Source organism: Coregonus clupeaformis, chromosome 33, assembly GCF_020615455.1.
Source record: "Coregonus clupeaformis isolate EN_2021a chromosome 33, ASM2061545v1, whole genome shotgun sequence".
NCBI lineage: Eukaryota > Metazoa > Chordata > Actinopteri > Salmoniformes > Salmonidae > Coregonus > Coregonus clupeaformis.
This window is the reverse complement of record NC_059224.1, coordinates 24,146,167-24,159,723: the sequence shown is the minus strand read 5'-3', so window position 1 is coordinate 24,159,723 and position 13,557 is coordinate 24,146,167. Positions and strand designations below refer to the sequence as shown.

The 13,557-nt window shown below is 43.2% G+C and overlaps 2 protein-coding genes across 2 annotated transcripts; both read right to left on the bottom strand.

Moving 5' to 3' along the window:
* Positions 1-1,160: 1,160 nt before the first annotated feature.
* faxca (failed axon connections homolog, metaxin like GST domain containing a) lies at positions 1,161-7,618 on the bottom strand. Its single transcript, XM_041860447.2, has 6 exons — positions 7,150-7,618; positions 5,348-5,483; positions 4,949-5,145; positions 4,127-4,344; positions 3,504-3,620; positions 1,161-3,259 (listed from the first exon to the last, which is right to left on the bottom strand). The coding sequence occupies exons 1-6, from the start codon at positions 7,407-7,409 to the stop codon at positions 2,955-2,957; spliced, it is 1,233 nt and encodes a 410-aa protein (XP_041716381.2). The 5' UTR covers positions 7,410-7,618; the 3' UTR covers positions 1,161-2,954.
* Positions 7,619-8,223: 605 nt separating this feature from the next.
* ccnc (cyclin C) lies at positions 8,224-12,798 on the bottom strand. The gene is made up of 12 exons (XM_041860446.2): positions 12,642-12,798; positions 12,070-12,176; positions 11,701-11,785; positions 11,503-11,572; positions 11,258-11,309; positions 11,049-11,104; positions 10,423-10,458; positions 10,234-10,325; positions 10,080-10,147; positions 9,896-9,975; positions 9,650-9,768; positions 8,224-9,541 (listed from the first exon to the last, which is right to left on the bottom strand). The coding sequence occupies exons 1-12, from the start codon at positions 12,671-12,673 to the stop codon at positions 9,487-9,489; spliced, it is 852 nt and encodes a 283-aa protein (XP_041716380.1). The 5' UTR covers positions 12,674-12,798; the 3' UTR covers positions 8,224-9,486.
* Between the last annotated feature and the right edge of the window lie 759 nt (positions 12,799-13,557).

The following is a 13,557-nucleotide window of genomic DNA, read 5'->3' as shown; positions in this document are numbered from 1 at the left end:
AATAATGATCCATGGTATGACCATCTGTGGGGGTGTTTGCTACCGCCAGTGTCCTAGATAAGGGACATCACAAGCATGCCCTGATGAAACTGTACAGGTCATTTAGTAGTTGGGTTTAGACTCAAGCCTGCTGGAACAAATCATGTTTGTTTAGCATTCATCAAACATTACTTCAACATGTCACGATTCTGGCAACCATTAAGATTTGCTTCAGGTTGAAATTTAGATTATAACATTGTTTTGACAAACTAATGGCAACCCAGTTCCAGTAGAATAAGAGGACTGCACACAACATAGACATACAATCACACTCCACTCTTTACCGTGTTCAAATAGGAGAAAATCTGAACAAAAACGTAATTGGCAGCAATAGAACAAAAGTACAAAAATAAGAAAATAAATAGCTACATTACTAATAGTGTAAAATAATGCCTCATTATAACATCACCTCCAAATGTAAACCAACAGAATCAATAAACATGAATACACAAAACAATAGAAAACCAATAATTAGAAAACCAATAAATATAAAATAAATCATGTACATACATAAATAATATGCTGTCACTGACTTAAAAAGTAAACACCAAGGACTTACAGTAAATCCATAAGGCTGTCTCTCACATGGCTCATATAAGTGAAGGCAAGAAACATGCAGACAGGGTATTGGGATACAGACAGTGACAGACTGATGCATCAGCTACACACAAAGGCTTATGTATCACTGTGTAAATTCACACCGTTTTACCCCATACAGAGGACTCTGTTTTGTAGTAAGATGTGGTCTGAGCACTTTAGCCTTGCAGGAGAGTAAACGTCTCAATAAGGTTTGTAGAGGATCTTCATCATATCATCATAAACATAAACATCACCATCATAACCATTACGATCATCATCATCTTTGCCATACTAACGTCTACTCCTGCCCTGAAGAGAACCCAATCTAGCCAATACTTCACTACTCATTCACTACTATTCTCTGCTGCTACCGTTAGAACAGATGTGAGTCCTGTCTCTGTGTCTTCTACTGTTGCCATGTGTGTATCTGTGTCTGTATCTGTGTCTGTGTCTGTGTATGTATCTGTGTCTGTGTATGTGTCTGTATCTGTATCTGTGTCTGTGTCTGTGTATGTGTCTGTGTATGTGTCTGTATCTGTGTCTGTGTATGTGTCTGTATCTGTGTATGTGTCTGTATCTGTATCTATGTTTGTGCAGGCTAAGCTGTTAGCACCCAGCCTGAATGTATGGTGTATGCCTCAAAATCAACTCATGAGGTGCGATGACTCATTGATGCACCATATGGACAGAACTCTACACCCCCTGTTACACACACACACACACACACAGGCACAGGACCTACATGCGCCTGCTGAATGACAATCACTTGTAATGGCCACATCTCACCATCATACACCAGCCATGCACTAGAAATAGAACGATTAGAGTAGCCTAGTTGCACTATTCCACATACTGTAGCCTAGTTTCACTATTCCACATACTGTAGCCTACTATTAAATAAGACTGGCAATCAACACTGTGGATTATAGTAGTTGTTTCATGCTTAGCACAGAGTGAATTGATGCTATGAGCAACAATGGCCATTCTATTCCTTCTATTTCTAGAATCGATTCATTCTAAAAGGGGAGTAGACACACCTTGTATTTGATGAAAACAGAGAGGCTGAGCAAAGGCCTAAGAGTTATTTTCAATCTATTGCATATTTGTGCCCTTTCTCTGGCCTGAAGCACACACATACACACAGACACACTGCATCACAATAAACATTAAGACAGGCCAGCGTAGAAACGTAGATAACAGATAACCAGCAGGGTAGCGTGATTTTCATTGGCACCTATTAGCCATGCTATTTAGTCAATTTCTACATGGTTGCATCATCCGCTCTCAATGGCTGAATGTACGTACACACAACTAAAGATCTCAAGTAGCCTCCTCTCCTATTATTTTCTTCATCTGATGTGTAAGAATTGGACAAGTGGAAGAAAGTTCCAGTAAGCATCCACCATATTGCTTTCACCTATCCAATGTTTTCAGATCTGTGCAGATGAAGGAGAGGAGATGAGGAAAGGAAGCCACTTTAGATTATTGAGATGAAACCACTTTTGATTATTTAGATGTCCCCTCAATCCACAGTATCTGAGACTCGCCTTCAACATCAATGACCATTCTACAAAGGACTGAGGAAATACTCAACGATGGGTTAAGACCTGACTGCAGATGCAAAGTGTCAGTCATCTGGGTAGAAATAGATGCATTAGAATTCCTAAAACTGATCCTAGACCAGCACAAGGGGGTTAGTTGAAGGTCATCAGGGAGCTTGGTCATATCAAACAAGCACTGAGAGGTTGTACAGGAGAACCACACACAGTATTTACATTATATGACATTGGGATAATATATATAATTTGCAGGCTATCTATAGTATTTATACTCATAATTATATTGAACTGTACTCATTCACATCTTGCCTGAACAGTTTCCCACATATCAATATAATATCAATACAATGACTCATATTTTGCAAGGATGCAAGTCAGGGGGTCAGTATGTCAAACACACATGGTTTGGGCAATGCAGCTCAATTGGGGAACACAGGTAACACACACAGGGTTGCCGTGGTAAGTGCAACTCGACAACGGGAAACTGGGCGACGGGTGTTGACGTCACCCAGGTGGAAGAGTTTCTCAGTGATGACGTCATTAACTCCTGATCTCTCTTTTTCATCTCTTTTCTCCATCCCTCTCTCTTTCCATTTTATCTCTTTCGGTTGATATTTTCCTCTCTCTATCCCTCTTTGGCTCTTTCTCTATTGCTATATTACCCTTGTTTTTTCTATCTCTATTTCCCTTTTTTCTCTATCCCTCCATCTCGCTATTCTCGCACAAGACCTCTCCGGGCAGTGTGTGTGTGTGTCACTTGTGTGTGTCATACGGCAGTCAACACTTGAGCTGCTCCATCTCGGAGCACTCCGTGTCCATGTCCGAGTCGTAGAGCGAGTGACCCGTACGGTCACTGTCTGGTGAGATTGTGTGTGTGTGCGTGGGTGTGTGTGTGTGAGGAGGGCTGGCCTCGTCTTGAAAGGTGTCTGTGCGGGAGTACAGCCCCAGGTCCTGGAGTTTGGACAGGGAGTCATCGTCCTCTGTGGTGTCATCGTAACAGAAGTCCTCCAGATCAACGAACCACTCAGGCCAGAAGCGCCGGCGGATCCTCTCACAGTACATGGCCAGGTTGATCAGCTCGCCTGGAGGGGACAGGGTGGGTCAAAGGTCAACACAGAGGCAAAGGTCAACAAGCTCAGCTGAGAATGGGTTAAAAATATGTATTTTATTTATTAAAGATAGAGTATCTTCTAGAGTCTGATTTCTCTCAAGGTTTCTTCCTCACCACTGTAACTTGATTATTTATTTTATTTTTAACCTCTGGGATGTTCTTTCTGGGGAGTGATGTTAACCATAACAGGCAATGTGGCTTGTTGGTGAGCTCACCTTTGATGAGCTGCTCTGGCCGTGTGCCCGGCAGGGTCCACATGGCAGGGGCTAGATGGCTGAACACAGTGGCATCCACCATGGATAGCGTAGGACCCATCAGGTACTTCTTATCACCTACCCAGAGAAAAACATAAAGAATCAGTGAGCGAGAAGAATGCTGTATGGAAACAAGTATATTTTGTACCGCAAATTAGTCCACATGGTGTGGTATCCTACTTTCGCCAGAAGAGGACAGAGTTGTACAAGGCTGTTCCTTCTAGCACTTGAAACTGGCCATAGTACTGTATACCCGACAGAGGAGGCTGGTGGGAGGAGCTATAGGAGGACGGGCTCATTGGAATGGCTGGAATGGAATATATTGAACAGAGTTTCCATATGTTTGATACCATTCCATCTTTACAATGAGCCTGTCCTCCTATAGCTCCTCTCACCAGCCTCCTCTAACACCTGAATAATCCATAAAACAACAAAGGAACCTACAGCTGGCCTTAGCCCTGGCCTAGATATGAAATGAACAAGGCTTCTAAGGCTGCAGACTGTACCTTGTGAAATAAGATGGGGATTATGATCTTTAGGATTACGTGTGATCTTACTGATAATCTACAGTGTACTCTACATACCGAGCAGGGTGGCCAACGTCCGCATGTCCTTCTCCATCAGAGTGTAGACCTCCTCCTTGGTGAACCGTCCAATCCCGTGGCCGTACATCTCTCTCTTCACGATGCCGCCGGTCAGGTGACTCAGGATCCACTTGAGTAGGTCACTCAGCGGGCCGCTCACCGCCAGCATCTTCTGGGTCTCCTCCAGGTTGTCCACCCACTGACAGTACGCTATGGTCCTATCATCACACACAGACCAGCAGAGATTTTCATTAGGCCTACAGCAGGGATTATCAACTAGATTCAGCCACGGGCCGATTTTTTGTTGAGCGGATGGTCAGGAGGCCGTAACATAATTACAAATAATTTGTCGACTGCAAATTGACCACAAGAAGCACAAACAGATATAATATTTGACTAAAACATAATCGTTTCAAACCTTGCTTTCATTTGTATACGATCACAGTATATCTCTCTATTATGCTTGGGATTTTTGGAACAGATTTCCTAAATTAAAATCAGTTGGAGCTGATTAGCTGGTGTTTTTACAGTCTTTTATGTCCAACAATGAAAAAGAATAAAATATAAACATTGGGTTTTTTTGCTCCGAAAACTTGGAGGGGGGGTGGGGGGAGATATTAAATCGCCAAATTCGCCAGTGGGGGAGCCCTGGACTACAGTATCTCAAATCTATACGCTGATATAAAGTGTGCTCCCGACGGCACAGTTGGTTGGAGCATGGTGCTTACAACACCAGGGTTTGTGACACAATCACATTCACCAGTGTATCATATATCCTATTCCAGTATCTAGTGGATGTCCTGCGGTCAGGATGTGTCTCACCAGTAGAAGTGTTCCTCCACCATCTTGGTGACAGCCCGGGACACAGCCTTCTCATGGGAACTGAGGTTCTTGTTGAGGCTCACGCCCAGCTTCTCCTCCAGGAAGTCGATGATGAACTCTGTACCAGACACCTGCTCCTGGTTGTACTCTATCCATGGCATCTTCCCCTGGGGAGACAGCTTCCCATCAAAGTAGTTCTGCAGTATAGAGGGGGAGAGAGAGAGAGAGCGAGAGCGAGAGCGAGAGAGAGAAGGGGGGGAGAAGGAATTTCAAATGGTCAACTCCTCTTCAATAGAAAATTACACAACCATTACATCAAAATCACTCATTACGCACCAACCCAAACATCTCTCTCTCTCTCTCTCTCTCTCTCTCTCACACTCACACTCACACACACACCTGGTAGGGCAGGTCCACCATGCGTAGGTAGGTTTCTATCTTGAGGCAGAAGGGGGAGAGGGAAGGGACACCACTCTTTGGTCTGGAGAACTGGTGAAGGATGATGGCATCTTTAGAGTTCAGCTCCTGTTCCTTCCTATGGACCAGCCAGAACAAGGCAGTGTGAGCTCCACATTCTAATGACTCATATTTATACATTTTATTCAAAGCAGTGCATAATTATATGCATGAAATAAGCCCTCAACTCTGATGTAAGGCCATCTTCATATTGGATAAGTGAAAATTAAGTCCCAATTCAAATACACTGTAAATAATGTTTTTATCTTGATATCTGCATCCCCTGGTAGGCTGTAGTGTACACATTCATGACACAATGACACATTCATCTGGACGCGATTATAGGATAATGATCAAATTGTAATTTAAAAATAATAAAAAACATTTTTTTAATTTTAAGTACATGTACTTAGATCTTATGCATCAATCCCATGTGCAATAGTATGTCACGTTTTATAGCTTTCTTGCACAGAGAGCCTTGCACCAGACCCAGGCTGAATCTTCGGGCAAGGGCGCGCCATTGCCAACGGGACACTACAATGTCAAAACAATTAGGACACAACCGGATGAAATATTGCAATACATTAACATGGCCACTGTAGCAGATAATATTACACGTTTGTACTGACCAACGTGGTCACAACTTAAGTAGATGTGTAAGGGAACTGTTTACTTCATAAAGGTGCTTAAACGCGAGGACAACGTCATTGCTGAAATTCCGAAGAGCTGTCCAGTTAGCGGTGGTGCTAAAATGCCCACATACCAACAACAACAACAAAAAGCGTTTTGATCCCATTATCTATAGAGTGCAAAGCGCTTCGGTGTAATGGCATACAGGGAGAGTAAATTACAGAGTAACTACTTAGAGATTGATGTAGAATTGATCTTCATTATAGTTTTTAAAGTATGAAAGAGCACAGGCTGAGCAAAAACAAACGCTACGTCATTGCTGAGTAGGCCTTGGGCTATTGTTGCTGCAGGTAACCGGATATGTTTTTGTAAGGACAGCAGCGACGGAGGTCAATCACCCCAGACATTATTTGAGCAAAAACTAGGGATTCTACGGCGAAGCTGCAGTTTTCCATGTTAACAGATCGCCAATTTATGTTAGCTCATGCCTATTTGGGCCTGGCTTCTCTTCTCTCTTATCTCACGTGCGAGGTTAGTAAAGGTCATTCTATTACAACCGCAGTGTTTTTCTACGGCAAGAGTCGACAGAAAACGAGGAGACATCTTTGGCTTGGGTACAGCCATAGAACCAATATCACACATGCCCTATCATCCCATGCCCTTGAGAAATTGTAAATAAATGAAAGTCAACCTTTGCAGCAATAAACATGATCTTCCTATTATTGTAATTACAAAGAGCTCTCACTAATAACAGGCACATCACTGGAATACGAAGATCCATAACACTCGCGTGACTCATTGGTTTATTTTTTTCCATAACGCGACTGAACATTGAATCTCCTTCAAGCGGGCGGTTACATCACATTCACAATCCACCCACTCACGAATCTTGATTATCAACCGATTCCGCTCATGCAGCGCTCAACCCGCCCAAATTAAGTAATAGCATATATTGAAAATACAACAATAATACAGACATTTGATGTTCCTAAATCATGCCCAGGCACTACGGCAACCATTCATATTGATATCAATGCCACGAGTAATTGACTGTAGACAAGCGTGTTCTGCAGCTACAGTGTTATTGACATGGCTCTTTTTTTTGGTAGGCCTACCTGATGGCGAGCAGCTCGTGCAGTAGATAGGCAGCGGTGGCGAGCAGAGCGCCCCCAGCCAGATAAAGCGTTTTCCGCCACCACGAGTCTGACCCAAGGGCTGACATGATCCCGTCGTAGTCCTGCAGAGGGTAGGCGATGATGTACCCATAAAACGAGAGCTGCTCATCGGAGCTGCACAGGCCGAATGAGAAGCTCTGGTTCCGGCCAAGATCAACCACACACGAGCGCGTCCAGGCGAACCCGACGCGCCAGTACATTCTCTCGCTCAGTGGCCTCTTTCCGCCTTGCTTTGGCCGGTTTTGGCTTCATCAACGGGGGCTTCATGGGTGCCGAGGGGTCGTCGCGGTGCGGGATGTGACGAGGAAGAAAGTAACGGCCATCTCGCCTGGCGGTTGTCCCCGCAGCGGGGTCGGCATCCTCCGCAGCGGTCCCGCCGCTCTCTCTCTGTCGCGGATGAGGAGTGACGTCACGAAGGCTGTACCTTTGGGTACCAGCTCCTAGAGGCGGAGGGTAAACACATCAATAAATACACCATGTTGCTCCAACAACAAACTCTGTTTTTGCAATCAGTTGGGCAATACTCAATTTCAAAGCAATTTTTTTTTTCCAGTAGTCCCCATATACTGTATAATGGACAGGTCTGCCTTGCAGCTTTGGAAGCAGTTGTAACTAACTGCATTACCACTGCTTACCACTAGATATCGCACTAAAGCCACATAACTATTGCCTAAGCATGGTGGTGTAGACTATGAATTTGGAAGTTATGTTTTTATGCAAGATGCTCAGTGCAGTGTGATAGAATATTCCAGACCATTACACATTTCAAGCAAGTCCAAACTAAACTCTCAATCATCTCAAAACTGTCTTTCTCTAATTCTCTTCCATCTGTAATGATTTGCGAGCAGCCTGTAGGTGAAAGTAATATGGAGGATGACCACCAATAGTTTGATTTCATCTAGACTTTCTTTTCACATCAGTGTATATGAAGCAAAATATAGTAGGAGAGGAATTCACTATTGGGATGTCCCCAAAGAGAGGGGACCATTAGAATGAACACTCCCCAAAACACAGTGTGCTCTAAAGTCTCTTGACAAGCAGCTTTATTTTGTAAGGCATTCAAGCACCGGTTCTGGACACACACAAACACAGACATAAACTCAACCCCACACACATCACTCCCACTGTATTATTTACGGCACAGACAATATATCGATATCTACAAGTAAATATGCACAAAGGTATTGTGACACTTCAATTTGATGAAATACATGGCAGGTGCAGACAGAAAACAACATTGGACCCTGGCTTGTTGAGGACTGATTCAATATGCAATAAAGAACACGCAGCTAAAATTCCACCTTCCCTCCCCACCAACAACAAATAAATGTGGTCCTTACACAATATGCTCCATCTTTTTTTATTCATGATAGTAAACACATTTGAGCACTTTTACTTGAAGCAGACTATTAGCTAATACAGTTCATGATTTCTACCCATGCAAATTTGCTCAATCAAGCAAAACACAAAAGATTAAACAAAGGAATAAAGGTATGAGTAAGGCTATTTGCAAAGGCTGGAGATGGGCTGGGCAGGAGATATAACAGTAAATGAAGACATTTTAATCTAGTGTGTACCCCTGGAAATTACATTCTCGCCCGTGACTTCCCCTGCTAAGCTCTGCAACCAATCAATCAATGTAGACCTCAGATTGCAGGACATCCAATCGGGTAACAATCCAACAGCCTTACATCCTATCAGATCGCATCTAAAACAGTACAGGGCATAATCATCTTACAGATACCAGTATAAAGGACTACTATTCTCCCTGAGGAATGAAGCCACTACCAAATGGGCCACTCAATCACACACACTCACTAATGGTCAAGTTTTCTCTGGTCCCACGGAGCTCCATATTACATGACTGATCCCTGAGAGAGTTCAAGGAAGTCAGGATTATCACAACTCAAAGTCCCCCCGTCCCTCCCTACATCCTCCTGTTTCTTGCAGTTTGGTTTAGGTCCATAAGGTTAACTGTTGAGAGATGGAGTATCGTGGCAACACATGACTGCTGGCACCGATTGACTGATGCCAGCATTCCTGTGGTCATCTCTTTGATGAGTTATCGTATGAGCAGAGGCGGATTGAGCGTGTGCATACTTGGTCTTCTGGTTGGGATAACCATATCAGAAAAGAGGGTTTGGGCTTTTTTGGTACCCTGTTTCTTCTGCTATTTGATCAGCTGAAATACATATGATTAGTCTCTGATGTCACACCACGGTATTGTGCAACATAAGTTTTCCCCCTGCACCCTGTCCATGGATACTATCCCATTGCCTATGACTGGCTGTAGGAGTTGTTCTGGTTCCCATTAGAGCTCTGGTCATTCTCACTGGTACACAAACAAACAGGAAACAGTTAGTTTAGGCAGGAAGTGGATGTGTCATGTGAACAGCCAATAGCTGGGACATTGAGGTGAGATTAGAAAAGATCTCAGTACCTGTTGGGTGGAGGCTTGGGTTTAGGCATCTTGTTAATCACAGCAGCCATCTCCTTCCTTTCGTCAAAGTTCTTCCACTGGTCATAAAGCTTCAGGATGACTCGGATGATCTCCAGAATCTGAGCCGGGAATAAACGTCACTGCACAGTACTCTATTATCCCTAAGGCAACTGGATCTATATACATACAATCAGCTTTCCCCTCTGATTGATTGAGAAATATGTCATTTGTATGGTGTTGCCTTACCTTCTCCATGTCTACAGAGAGCTCAGCGAACCACTGCCTGGCGTCCTTCTGCTGCACCACACAGGCAACATGCAGACAGGCTGTGGATGCAGGGGGAAGACACTTAGTGTAACACCTCACCTATATTTTATTGAGCTGAATATCTACCAGTAGTAAAGGTGAGCGGTCCGACAGGGAGTCTTACCTAGAGCGATCATGAAGGGAGGGTAGAGCAGACAGAGGTCTGTCCTATACGTGTCATTCACTATTCTCCTATAGAGCCAAGAAAGGGGAAACCATGAGTGTTTCAACAGTTTCATATCAAATCAATACATGCTACCACAAAGAAAAACTCGTACCAGGCCAACGGCAGTAGCATGTCCTCCTGCCCCATGTCCTGCACATACTGCAGCAAGGGTCTGTAGGGGTGGTACACTATCAAACAGCAGTCCTGGAACACACGAGATCAGTTAATCCATCCATCCAACAAATGGATGACATGATCCAGCATGGAGTGTATTGTGAGAGACAAAGCATTCTATACTCACCATGAGCTCCAGTAGATAGAACTCACATTCTAATATCTGTAATGAGGAAAGCAGTTAAAGTAAAAACTTAGTTTAGTAACTATATCAGTTTCACAGTCACAAGTCCTAACCCTCCTTCTCTCTATTGGACTATAGTTTTGAGAAATAGTATCTGGTACTAACAGCATCAATAATAGTCTACACAGCTTTTGGACAGGCAAGGTGTTAGGACAGCCCCAACGGGGTCCTGGCAACTCTGTGGAGACAGTAGATAAATAACCGGCGCTGCCATTGTTACCCACTTGGCACCACAGACAAAATCCCCTCCCACGGCGATGGGAGTTCCACCATAGGCATGTGATTGCTAGTGGAATGTGGCGACTCCGCTGACACCAACATACTGATACCTAACTACAACACACACGGTAAGGGACTCATTGTGGTGTATAAATATTCCACAATATAGTAAGTGTGTGTTGCCTAAGAGATTGGTCCCACCACCATGTAACATAATCGTAACATCAAGCTACAACAATGAATGATATCCTATCTAATAACTGTATAATAAATACTACATTATTACACCTAAGAACTGTTTATACAGCACATCCTAAATTATTTCAATAGTAAGGTTAGGTAAGACTTACATGGTTCATTCTGTAAGGGAACTCCTTTGGGAAGGCATAGGAAAATCTGGTTTTTACTGTACAAAACAAAAAACACTTGTTAGATTTGGCATCACATGAACACAACCCATCAGAATGAATGTAGCCTTTGTACCACAGCACTAGTGTATGTCATTTTCAATATAAGCTAATATCTAAATGGAAACGCTTGATCGCGTCTCCTGACTTACACACGGACGTAGCTGCAGAGATAAGACGAGTGTTTGAAACAACACCAAATTCCTGGAAGAGACAGAGAGGCTTTGATGATGCTGTCATATAGCAGTTAACCCCATCCTACTCCATCACAGACTACATCATACAGCAGTTAACCCCATCCCTACTCCCACACAGATTATGTTACAGAGCAGTTAACCCTACCCCTACATAGACTATGAAAAGTGGAACGGAAAGAAGGGGAAATCAGGCCATATACCTCCACTTTAGAGGCCAGGAACACACATGTAGGAGCCATGAGCACCGGGTCTATACTCTTCAGGGAGTACCTGCAAAGAGAGGTAGAGACAGGAAGAGAGAGGGAGAGATTCGGAAGAGGCCAAAAGCTATTATACAATGCTCCCCTAATTACATTTAGAATTCCATAATGTTCTTGCCATGAAAACGGCATAAGCACCTGGCATAGAAACGTTTGAAGTAGACGATTGCCGTAGCGATGACCTGCTGACGGAGCTTCAGGTGTTCCCCCAGGGCCTGGATGACTGGAACAGAACAATACGTCAAACTCTGAGCACATCTAACCTCAAACACATCAAAAAGCAACCATACAAAACACTAGTTAATTTAAACGATATGTAAACAAGATCATTATTACTGGTTATTGAACAGAGTGCTATGAGACCAGACCTTAGGGTAATACATGTTGTGATATTGTACCAACAGTAAACTAATTCTCCCTTCACAAAAACATTTTCCCACCACACTGATGTATCATAATAGGTGTGAATCAAAAGAAATACAGAGTTAAAGAGTCTTCTTTAGATACCATTGGCAAAGAAGATCTGCAGTTTCCAGTACTCCTCCTCATTCATAAACTTCATATCCTTCTGACGCTCCTTCATCAGGTCCTGTTTGTCCAGGACCCACTGCAGACTAATGACAGAGAGGAGACAATGAATCACACAACGAGCGATCACATACACACACAGTATCATAACAACAAAACGATGCGGATGGGAAATCTGAGAGCGGTGCGACAAAAAGAAACAAAACAAAATGACTTGCCGACCAGCACTCGGCTAGTAGTGTGAGTGTGGCTAGGCTGTCAACCTAGCTCGCAAAATGGGCACAATAAATAATTAGCTGGATCAACAAAGAAATCTTAGCATTCATAACTAGCTTATTACCCCTTAGAATTGCATTGGTAGCTGCTGAAAATGTTTATCCGCTACACTAATATTGACCTAACATGAGAGTGGGCGAACACAGTAACGTTAGCTAGCTAGCTACTGTGAAGCGGGCTAAGCTAGCAAGCTTCCCAACTTCCTAGTCCTTTAAACAAAGGAGTTTCTTTGCCATACACAGTCCTTATACATCACGTCTGAAAATAATACTTACTAATGCGAGCTCTGCCAGAAGTTCCCTGCCATGGCTTAAGAGTTGAGGTAGAAAATGCAACTTTAAATTGTGTTCATTTGTCTTGAAAAATGTTTAATCGAGGACCAAATGGGGGTTCGTCACTAGTTACCACAGCCACAAAGTCAGAAAGCCCGCCTACTCGACCAATCAGATGACTGAGTGTTTTGATGCGTATGTCGGTCTTCGTCTGTGGGTTTTATGGCGGACTACATCCAAAAGTTGTATTGCGCCACCAACTGGACGGTTTGAAACCAAACATTTAATTAAAATAAATAAATCCCTACTTAATAGTGATTCTAACAATACACCCTAATAAAAATAGTACATTGCCAAAACAATCAGATGACTGAGTGTGATGATGCGTATGCCGGTTTACTTCTTCTTCTTCCGCTTCTTCTGTGGGTTTTATGGCGGACTACATCCAAAAGTTATATTGCCGCCACCAACTGGATGGTTTGAAACCAAAAATTAAATAAAAAAATCCCTACTTAATAGTGATTATAACAATACACCCGAATAAAAATAGTACATTGCCAAAACAAACAAAACTCCCACTTCTTCCTTCTTTTAGTTCTCCATATCTCCCTTCTCAGGCTCTAGGACCTGAGATGGTGGTACGGCTTTTGCTAATATTCCATGTAACTCCTTCGCTGTGAAATCTTTCAGCCCCAGGAACCACTCTGCCGCAATCACAATGATTTCAATCTTCCTAGATCTTTTCTCCACCTTGGCAGTGCCATTTTATCACCATTGCGATAAAGGTCACAAAGTCCACCTTTTTAACCTTTAAAATGTCAGGGTCCTCTTGGTGTAACACAACCCCTGCAGCCTGCAGTGAAGGCCTATCCACTACCATGGACTTTTCTGGTGCAACATTCAACCCCTCAACCCTTTT

Coding starts and splice junctions, on each gene's coding strand:
- faxca (XM_041860447.2), bottom strand. CDS start 7,409: ATGTACTGGCGCGTCGGGTTCGCCTGGACGCGCTCGTGTGTGGTTGAT. Junction 4,345..4,948: donor GTGGAGGAACACTTCTACTG/GTGAGACACATC, acceptor GTGTGATGATAG/GACCATAGCGTACTGTCAGT. Junction 3,621..4,126: donor GACGTTGGCCACCCTGCTCG/GTATGTAGAGTA, acceptor TTCTCTGGGTAG/GTGATAAGAAGTACCTGATG.
- ccnc (XM_041860446.2), bottom strand. CDS start 12,673: ATGGCAGGGAACTTCTGGCAGAGCTCGCATTA. Junction 12,177..12,641: donor TTCTGGCAGAGCTCGCATTA/GTAAGTATTATT, acceptor CTCTGTCATTAG/TCTGCAGTGGGTCCTGGACA. Junction 9,769..9,895: donor TCTCTGTAGACATGGAGAAG/GTAAGGCAACAC, acceptor TTCCCGGCTCAG/ATTCTGGAGATCATCCGAGT.